Consider the following 10,739-nt stretch of genomic DNA (forward strand, 5'->3'; position numbering starts at 1 on the left):
TCCTGTGTACCGGGTGATCTTTGCAGGTACTGAGAATGTTCCGAAACTAGCATTAGGAGAGAGGAAAAAAGAAAGAGAAACAGAGACAAGAGACTCCATATAGCAAAAAAGAAATCATCAAAGACAATCCAAGCCCAGCCCACTGCCGTGCAGGCAAGTCCAACTCACAGCGACCCTACAGGACCAAGCAGAACTGCCCACAGCGCTTTTCAGTTCAGAGCCAAACGCTTTGATCACTGCGCCACCAGGGCTCCTTCCCTGGGGAGATGCGAGTAGACCAGAGTGTGCTGTGGGCAGCAAGAGGGCAGGCTGAGTCCTGGAGTGGCCAAGCGAAGGGCTAGGCGTGGCGCCGCGGCGACAGGACTCCCAAAGCCTTTGAACTCATGTCAGTGATGCCCAGTTTCATGTTACAAACAAGGCCCCAACCAGCTGCTGGGAGGGGTGGTGGGCAGTGGTGCCTCCTCAGTCCAGGTCCCTGGGGCAGGGGTGGGGCTTCCCCAGGGAGGTCTATGCCCAGACATAGAGCCAGGCACCCATCTGTCACCTGCTGACGAGCCTGGCCCTGCTCGGCCACGCCAGGATTTCAGCCCAGTCTGTTGACCCAGCTGCCTGTGGCTGTCCGGTGCCTCCTCTGGGGATCCCAGCAGCTCTTCCTCCATAACTGAGCCTCCTGCACACACACACACACACACACACAGACACACACACACACACACACACACACACACTCTCTCTCTCTCTCTCTCTGTCTCTCTCTCTCTCTCTCTGAGGCTGTCATGAAGAGCTGTGTTTTAAACCCAACTTGTTCTTGAGCTTTTCAGCCACAGTCTCAGGTTGGGGAACTCTGGATGCCTGTGGTCCGAGCTTGGACTGCGATGGTCCCACAGGGTCACCCCGCTGAGTGTGGTGTTCTATCGTGGAAGGAGGAAAAGTTGTCAATACTCAAAACCCTCAATGTGTCACAGGAAAGTAGAGATTCCTGGCTTCCCGTGAGAACCTAGACCCTCACCCTGCTCCCATGTGGCTGTGCAGCTGCGAATGGAGCTGAGGCACCTGCCGCCCCCTCACAGGCTCTCAGGCGCCCCAGCCCTCACCGCACCCTAAAGGCTGTCCCAGCAGGAGGGCCTGTTCTCAGCCCCTTTGATAAGCTCAGCTTTATCTTGAATTAATAATAACTTCATTGACTCTCCTGTGCTTGGATTTTTACTCATTCATCCGGCACTTACTGCATTTGACCCTGGTACTGTAGTGTCAAAGTTATCAAGCTGCTGAGCAAAAGGTCAGCAGTTCGAATCTACCAGCAGGTCTGAGAAAGCAAGCTGGGCAGTCTCCTCCAAGAGAGATTTACAGCCTGAGAAAGAGAGGGGCTACCAGGAGTAGGAATTTGTCAACAGCGGTGGGTGTATCAGGCACAGAGGTCCTGGGGGTGCGATGGCTCAGCACTCGTCCTGAACCAAAGATTGGCAGTTCACACCCACCATCCGCTGCACATGAAAACCATGTGGCTGGTTCAGCAAAGATTTCTAGCCCCAGACACACACAGGGCAGTCACCACCAGTCGGAATCCAGAGCATGGGATGTGGGCATGCAGGTAAGAGGGACATGGGCGTGAGGGACGCAGGACATAGGACTCCTGGTCAGCAGGTTGGGTGGAAACCACTTGGTCAGGCTTGGGTTTACAGAGGCCAGAACCGCCTTGAAGGTGAAGGGTTCCATGTTCGGACACACTAGCCCCATGCAAGTCATTGACTGAACATCAGAAGACATCCTGGTGGCACAGACCCCTGCATATTTGACAACACAGGTACAGGTTTTGTGTGACATTGACCAAAAAGCAGCATCATGATAGATGGAAAGTGATCAAAGCTGTTAATGATTTCATCTTGCTTGGATCCACAATCAACACCCTTGGTACCAACAGTCAGGAAATAAGGTGATGTAGTGCACTGGGAATATCTGCAGTCCAGGACCTCTCCAAATTATCTAGGAGTAATGATATCAGTTTGAAGCTGCAACTACAATCCCAGAGGCGCACGGTTCGAATCCACCAGATGCTCTGCCGGGGAAGGAGGGACAATCTCCTCCTGTACCAGTCAGATCTGATTTGATAGTACACTCACACAAAAAAATAATTAAAAAAATTAAAAATTATATCAGTTTGAGGACTAAGGTGTGTCTGATTCAGGCCATGTTCTTTTCAATGACTTGATCTGCAGCTGAGAGCTGGACAGTGAATAAGGATGACAGAAGAAGAATTGATGCCTTTGAGCTGTGGTGTTGAAGAAGAGTACCCATTATCCCACAATAGAATAAATACATCTTGAAGAAAGTACCACCAGAGTGATCCTTGGAGACAAAAGGTAGGGAAGCTTTGTCTTTCATACTTTGGACATGTAGCTAGGTGAGGCTATTCCTTGGAAAGGGACTTCATGCTGGAGGGTCAGCAAAGGAGAGGAAGCCCCCCGCCCCCAGCGAGATGGACTGACATGGTGACTGTAGCATTAGTGTGTCAGAGATGAAGAGGATGGGACGGGGCAGGGTCGTTTTCAGCTGTTCATAGGGTCGCTGCGAGTCACCCTTGACTCCACAGCACCTAACAAGAGGGGAGCTCTGGTGGGCTAGTGGTAAGAAACTGTGTTTTAAGCTGAAGGCTCGTGGTTGGATTCTACTTTACCCTGTACAAGCTCCCATGTGATTTACCACCTCTGAAAACCTGCTGGAGGGTCAGCTCTGGGTCGGTTCCCACTTGACAGAAGACAGCAATTACGTTGAGAGGAGCTCTGAGGACATTGTCGGTAGGAAGCCTCGCAGCTGACCGTTTGCCGCATCTGGTGCCCAGCCGCTCCATGGACGAGATGGGCAGTCTCTTCCCATGCAGTCTACAGCCTCTGAAAACCTCCTGGAACTGACGTTCGGAGGGTCAGCCATGGGTCAGTTCCAACTCCACAGCTAGCGCTTGGCTACAGATGCGTTGATGTGTGTGGACGGAGCATGGCTACAGGAGGAGAGCACAGGCGCGACAGAACTTTTCAACTCAGCATTTAGGTATGAGCCACCCTACCTGCCAAATGTGGGAGAATGTTCTGGCAAGAAAAAGAGACCCTGGGATGGAACCACAGCTGGCCTGTTCGTTAAATAGCCAGGAAGGAGGCTGGCAGAGCTCCGGCGGCAGGCAAGGACCGGAAGGAGGCAGGGCCAGGCCCAGGGGCTCCCTGCCAAGGGAGGGTTTGGATTTCATTTGGACACGTCTGTGTCCAGCAAGGAGCTGGCTACCAAGCTGATACTGGGTGAGCAGCTGGTTCTGGCTGGGAATCAAGGGCATCGCAGATGGAGCAAGAGCCAGCCCTCTCCTGAGGGCGTGTGCAAGCACTCATCTTCCCGCCGTCTCCACCCTCCTGTCCGCAGCCTCTCCCGTGACACGCCACATTTCCCGGTGCCTGGGCGTCTCTGGTCACCTTACCAACTACACCTGGGAAGGGCCTTCTGGCCAGCAAAGCACCCATGTGAGACCAGCCTCCGGCCCGACCCACCATGAAAATAGTGCTCAGAGTCAAGTACCTGAGGAAGGCTCACAGTGGATCCTTCTGCTAAATGTCACCGTGGTTGTCAGGGGCCTTCGAATCAAGTACAATCCACAGCGACTATGGGAAACAGATCTGAACCCTGTCCTATCCTGAGGCACCCTCACACATTAGAGCCCATTGTGACAGTCACTGTGTCAATCCACCTTGTCAAGGGTCTTCTCCTTCGCCGGTTCTCTGCCTTTCCAAGCATCATGTCCCTCTCCATGGAATAGCCTGTCCTAGCGACCTACGTGCAACATGTGAAGTAAAGCGTCATCATCTTTGCCTCCAAAGAGCACTCTGGCTGCACCCTCTCCAAGACGTGTTTGTTCTTTTAGTAGTCTGTGGATGTTCAGTGCTTTTCTCCAGCACCACAGCTCAAAGGCATCAGTTCTTCCGTCATCCTTAGTCACTGTCCAGCTGCCTGATGCAGGTTGTTGTTGTTATGTGCCATCAAGTCAGCTCCAATCCAATGATCCTATGCTCTGAACCCTGCTCTATCCGGAGGCAATTTCATCATTTCTGACACACCTGCCCGCATTACTCCAGTCACTGAGTCAATCCATCTCATCGAGGGTCTTCCTCTTCTGCGCTGTCCCTCCACCCTCCCAAGTGTGATGTCCCTCTCTAAGAACTGGTCCCTCCTTACAACATGCCCAGAGTATATCAGACAGAACTTCAAAATCCTTGCCTCCGAGGAGCAGCCTGGTTTCACCCTCTCCAGGACGAACCTGTTTGTTCTCCTAGCAGTCCATGGTATATTCAACCCTCTTCTCCAGCACCACAGCTTAAAGGCATCAATTCTCCTTCTAACATCCTTAGTCATCATTCAGGTCTCTGACGCATAGCAAGTGATTGTGGAGACTGTGACCTGGATCAGCTTCTCCTAAATAAGGGGATTTTTATGATGCTTGGGGATTTCTTAGATGTTTTTTTAACTTTGGAAAAAAATACAAGGACCACATGATGTCATTCTCTGATGGTAAATGTGGGTGAGTGCCAGCAGGAACAAGGAAGTGTGTTCAGGGCTCCACGGGCATCAGTCAGGCTGGACTCCAGTCTAGCAGAGCCTCGGACTCCTCATCTGTAAAATGGGCACAGGCTTCATCTCGGAAGTGCTGGGAACTAGTCCCCACTGGAGAGTGACACCTTCAGACTCCATCTCCCGAGGGTCCAGCACACTGTGCTGTGGGCACGCTGGTGGTGCAGTAGTGAATACTTGCAAACCCAGCAGTCGGTTTCTGCAGCGTTTACCCCCACCTGCAAGTTCACTCCGACTCACAGTGACTCTCCATCAGGCTCCAAGACTCTGAATCTTTGCAGGAGAAGCCTTTCTCTCCCGACCTTTCATGGTGAGGAACCGCGGAAAGAGGGCACAGGCTATAAAGGTCCATCCTCGGGAGCCCTTGGGCCATTCTGCTGTGCTCTAGGGTCCACTCATAGGCCCCAGGTAAATGAGGGGGCCCCAGGTAAATGAGAGGGCCCCAAGTAAATGAGGGGGAGCCAAGCTGCCCTGAGTGCCAGACTTGGCTCTGCCTGCTCTGTTGTTCTCTAAGTTCAAGGTTGATCATTTCCCCTCGACCCTGTCTTCGTGGTGGCACAATGATTAAGCACCCAGTTACAAAACTGAAAAGTCGTCAGTTCAAATCCACTAGCTGCTCCATGGGAGAAACGACTTGGCAACCTACCTGTGTGAGGAGTTACGGTCTCAGCAGCGCTCCGGGCAGTGTCTCTGTCCTGCAGGACTGCTGGAGAGCTGTCGGTTTGTCCCTGCCCCTTTCTGCCCCTGTAGCCGATTCGTCTCAGAATCACTGTGTGCATTGAGTGGGTACTTCCCCGCGTCATTTTCCTCAGGAGTCCAGGCCACTCGCTTCTCCCCATGGTGCGTGTCCAGAGGCAACCTCTGCCCAAAGCCCTTTTGGCTGGCGATGTCGTATTGATTCCCCAGGCCCACCCCACCTCACAGGGCCTGGCGCTGCTTCCCGAGCATCCAGCATCCTGACGCTGTCAGCTGTCACTTCTGGGCAACAGAGCCGCCTGGCTGTGCTCAGAGTGGTCAGTTCCCAGGACGGTCATTGGCACCTTGTGGGCAGGTTCCTCTGGTTTCCTCCTTTATCTCCAGCCCAAATGCCCCACTGCCCTGCTAGGAGAAGTGAGGGGCTCCCCCTGCTCCAGCTGAATCAGCCCCCAGAGCCCTGGCCCACCCCTCCAGTTCTGTTTTTTTTATAGGCCCCAAATAAAAAAAGGCAAATAAATCCGCCCCCCAGGCTCCTGGTGCCCCCATTGGTCTAGGAACCGTGGTTTATGTCCACTGCCTATGCAGTGAGCACCTGGCTGGGTGTTCTCCAGCCTGTGGTCTAAGGTCAAGTGCCCCACCCCACGCCCCGCTCCACCTGGCAGGCTGCGAAGGCCACTCAACGGTGCTCTGCTGCGTCACAGACGTCACCGTGCTAGGGTTTCCAGGCACTCCTCATGCTCGTGTCCCCCCAGGTGGCTCACATCACAGCACACGGGGAGAAGGACAATGTAGTGATGACCCCAGGTAAGGCCGGCACTGAATGGAGCGAGCCCAGACTGCCAGTCCCCCTCACGGATGGCCCTGCCTCTGACAGCCTGCAGGCTGGGTCTCTGGCCTCTGGGAGCTGAGGCTGGGAGGGGGCGGTGTGGACCTTCTGCAGGGCTTCCTGGGTGCAGAGGGAGCAGGGCCCAGCGAGCGTGCAGCCTGGGACCTGTGGGCTCTTCCACTCTCACAATCCGTCCCCGTGTGACCTCACAGCCTGGCGCAGGGGAGCCCGGCTGCCTCGGCACCTGTCTGCACACCAAGGCGGTTTCCTTCAGCAGGCCTCAGTTTTTCCACCTGTGCAATGGGATAAATAATTTGCATTTCTAGGGTGTTGTATAGATCACACGCACAGCGTGCAGCTGCCTGTTCTTCTAATAACTCATCAACTTGCACTCCTCTTAGGGTTTGAATCTTGCTCCATACAACATGTGCTGTAAATAGTAATCTCTGTTCCCCGGCTCGGATGGCTTAGTGGTAAGGAATTGCACTGCCAATGCAAAGGTACGCAGTTCGAATCCACCAGCTGCTCCAACGGAGAAAGAGGGGCAGTCTCCTCTCATGCAATTGATTGCCTCTAAAACCCTGCTGGAGGGTCAACTACTTCCCACGTGAGGGTACCCAGCAGCAGCAGCAGCAATGTGCCCCAGCTAGGATTCCCTTCGATGTCTGTGTTATATTAAATAGGCAACCGGGAGGACTGGCAAGTTGAGCTTTGAGCTTTGGACTGCTAATCAAAAGGTCAGTAGTTCAAACCTACAAGCCGTGATGCTCGGTAAGACAAGAGCATTTACTCCCACCAACACGTAGTAGTGACCGGTGTCTGACAGATCTGGGCCCTGATGGACCCTCCCCGCGTCCATCGGACAGATCCGGCCCTGCCACACCCTCCACTCCGCCTTGCTCAGGTCTCTGCCACTCCCTCCCCCGCCCTTAGGCATGGGCTCAGTCCACCACACCCAGCACTCTGCTCTTCCCCTGACTTTTCCCAGTGTACCATCCTTCTCAGGGACTGGCCCCTCCGGACATCGCGTCCAAAGTAGGTGAGGTGGTGGTCCACCATCGTTGCTTCTGAGGGGCAGTTCCACTTCCTCCAAGACAAGAGAGCTTGTCCTTTCCAAAGTCCATGCAGCAGTTAAAACTCTTCAACTCCACAATGCAAAGGCATCACTTATTCCTTGCTCTCTCTCATTGTCCAACTTTCACTTGCACATGAAGCAACTGAGAAACCCCTGAGCAGTTGGGCTGCCCCGCTCCCCAGACCTCTCTAGGCACTGGGGCTGCCTCTGTGACTTTGGTTTGGGGCTGACTTTGTGATATTAGAGGCACAAGCAGCATAGGCTGTGACTTAGTTAAGTCTGTCCTGAGACATAAAAGCAATTTAACAGGAGAGCACGGGGTGGGGGTGGGAGAGGAGAGACGCCACACAAAGACGGCCCAGAGCAGAAGCTCCAGGGACCAGCCCTTCCCCCGGAGCCAGGGCCCTCAGTCACTCCTTGGGTCCTCCTTAGAGGTGAGAAAATGAGTTTGCTAATGCTGTCCACATGTGGTATCCAAGTGTGGGACCCCTGTTCCAGCAGCTCTAGAGAACCGGGGGTTGGGGGTGGGGGAGTCATAGCCAGAGTTGGAACCAACCCAGAGCTGAGCCTCCAGGGGGTTTCTGAGGCTGTAAGTCGCTCAGGAGGCTGCCCCCTCTCTACCGCAGATTCCAATCAGCTGTGGATTCAAATCACCGGAGAGGCGCTGCCTGACTTCCTGTGGGCTGCGCCTCCACAGATCCTCTGGGTCCAATCTCAGAAGGGAACTAAGACACCTCTAAACGTCAGCGGCTCTTTAGGCTTGGGGCTTTTCTTTCTGGTCTTGCTTGGGCTGTGTAGGAACCTTGTCCAGGGCGGAGGGCAGAGTGGCATTCCTGACAGCCAGCAGGAGCCGTGCCAGCACCCACCCACCCATGCCCGCCAAGCAAAGTCCTGGCGTTCCACATCAAACACTGCACCAGGCTGTTGGGAAGGAAGCTTGCAAGATAAGCCGGGGTGGGGGTGGGGGGCAGTACACAGGCCCTCGGACTGGAGAAGTGGGTCAGAGGTTGTGAAGGGGAGGGCACTGGAGGGCCTGTGTGGCCAGCTCCCCCAGCACCCACACTGGAGGTGGGTAGGCTCCCCCCAGCACCCACACTGGACGGGGGAGGCTCCCCCAGCACCCTCACTGCATGGGGGAGGCTTCTCCAGCACCCACACCGGATGGGGAATCCAGGCAGGGGAGGATGCTGGAAGGCCTGCGGGGTCAGCTCCCCCAGCACCCACACTGGACGGGGGAGGCCAGGCGGGCCTCTGGCATGCATGGCTGGATGCTGAGAGCTAGTGGGTCCTGGGCTGCATGTTGAGTTTCTCAACAAGATTCAGTCCAGGTTGCTCGTGTGCCGAGGGCACAAGGTAGCCGCAGTCCAGGCAGTGGTCCCTGGCACAGCTTAGAGGAGGCATCCTGGCCAAGCTGGCCAGACTCCTGTCCCAGGGCACTCAGGCTGCCAGCCAGCTGCCCAGGCCTGCAGACTGGGCACAGGACAGTGGCAGGTGGCAGGGCCTGAGCAGCTGGGGCCCCAGCTGCTGGGCCTGTGCCATACTCTCTGGCCTACCTGGCAGTCCAGGACGCCTCGGCTGCCCCTGCTAGGCCAGGGCTGGTGCACACACCTGGGCTGCCGGCGCCTGCTGGACCATGGCTGCAGGTGGCCATGTAATGGGGCAGTGGTGGGACTGCAGAGGGGTCAGGGGAAGACAGCTGAGGGATCCCAAGCAGGACATTGGGCAGGCCTCTCACGGGAAAGTGCAGATGGCCACCCTGCTAGCGTCCTTCCCAGCCAGCTTCCAGTACCCCAGGGGACCGAACACAGGGCTCTGGAGCTGCTCCCACCTGCGGTCATTCTACTTCTGCTTGGCATCGCTGCCTGCAGCTGGGATCTGGCCCAGCACTCTCCTAGCCTGTCCCCCCAGCCAACGGCAGGAATGGGGCACTCTGAGAGGTCAGCCTTCTTCTCTCTTCCCTCTCCCCTTCCCAACTGGCCAGTCCTAATGGAAGTGGAGGTCGGGGCACATATGGTGTTCTGGGCAGACATGAGGTCCCTTCTGGCCCAGGCCCATCCTACACTAGCCCTGCATGCTGCCAGTCACTCCCAGGCCACAGTCTTCCCCCTCAAAGGAAGGTCCGAGGGGCCCCCACAAGAAGGTGGCCAGTCCACGGAGTGCAGGAGGCTGTCCCTGTCCAGGTCGCTGCCACACCTGGAAGGCTGTGCTGTCGCTCCTCCAACACATGGCGCTCCCCAAGGCTGGGCTGGAACAAGCCCTCTCTGGAGCTGGTAGAAAGGACTTTGTGAACTATGGAGTGGCCTTTGGAGAATGGGGTAGAAGGAAGAGCCAAAGACAGCAGGGGGCAGGGCCAGTGGGTACCCCCGATGCCCGACACACTCTCCTGTGCCCTGGCCGGCACAGAAGGCAGGTACAAGACATCCGAAGAAGTTTCACATGAACATTCCAGCGCCCATCAGCCAGGGCAGGAGAGGCTGGCTGGGCTGCAGTCGGCCCACCTGCACGCAGGGAGATGAGGTATGGAGTGCTTAAGGGTGTGGCTGGGTAGAACACCCCGCCTTCCGCCCTGCCCACCTCCAGGGAGGCAGAAGAAGCTGGAGGAGAGCCAGGGCCTCTGCTGCTCAGGCTGCTTGGACTGGAGCTGGGCTCTTGGCCAGTGTGACTCATCTCTGGCTCTGCCGGCCACAGCCAGGGAGCTGGCAGGACAGGGCTGGGCGGGTAGCTGCCTGCACCAGGCATGGGTGAGACAGCCACGTGGCGCTATGCAGGTCAGGTGTTGTTCAGAGAAGCCTTGGGCAGGCTCACGGACGCCCCTCACCTTCCCACCCTGGTTTGCTTCGTGCCTGAAGCTTCATCATCAGCTAGTGAAGGCGGTGCCCATTCTCAAGGGCCCCTGAGTGGAGCAAGATTGTTTCTACCCACAAGGTCAGGGTCTGAACGGGGGCAGCAGTCTGTGAAAGCCTGGCAACGCTTGTCCATAAAGATGCCCTGCAGAGCAGTTCTTCCTTGTTCATCCTGGCCAGACTCAGTTCCATGGCCATGGGATTAGGGTCTAGTGTGGTGTTTATCATTTGGGGGTTCTCTCTGTGCTGGGCAGTGAGCATAAGATTAGAGAAATAATAATACTTGAGACTGTCTCAGTCTGGGGTTGGGGGCAGAGTGGCCAGGGCAGCCTCCAGAGGCTGGCAGGACTGGGGACTCCATTCAGGGGAAGTGTCCCCACCATCTGTCCTTCAACCTCCTCTCCAGTGACTTCAGGCCCCCAGAGAAGTTCAGTGTCCTTGGGCCCAAGCACCGGAGGAAGGCTCTTGATCTGTCTGTCCCTTCAGCCTGCAGACTCCTCATGAGGGGGCCTCTCACACACACCCCCAGCTTCCTGCAGGGTGCTCCCTGCAGACCCCAGCCCAGATCCCTGCAGGCCTCTGCGCCCTGCCCTGCCTTGCCACTGCCCCAGGACTGATCAGCTGGGCACCTGGTCAAGGGAAAGGCTCGCCGTGTGTGTGTGTGTGTGTGTGTGTGTGTGTGTGTGTGTGTGTG

General features: G+C 56.1%; 1 protein-coding gene across 1 annotated transcript in view; it reads left to right on the forward strand.

The window, feature by feature from the left end:
• Window positions 1–1,585: 1,585 nt before the first annotated feature.
• The window catches only part of CERK (ceramide kinase), a 78,409-nt gene continuing 69,255 nt past the window's right edge, over window positions 1,586–10,739 (forward strand). Inside the window, exons 1-3 of the mRNA XM_006888121.1 lie at window positions 1,586–1,591; window positions 6,054–6,105; window positions 9,783–9,943. Of these exons, the coding sequence (XP_006888183.1) occupies window positions 1,586–1,591; window positions 6,054–6,105; window positions 9,783–9,943 (219 nt within the window). The remainder of the gene's footprint in view (window positions 1,592–6,053; window positions 6,106–9,782; window positions 9,944–10,739) is intronic.

Source organism: Elephantulus edwardii, unplaced genomic scaffold, assembly GCF_000299155.1.
Source record: "Elephantulus edwardii isolate Elephantulus edwardi_28Jun2011 unplaced genomic scaffold, EleEdw1.0 scaffold00064, whole genome shotgun sequence".
Taxonomy (NCBI): Eukaryota; Metazoa; Chordata; class Mammalia; order Macroscelidea; family Macroscelididae; genus Elephantulus; species Elephantulus edwardii.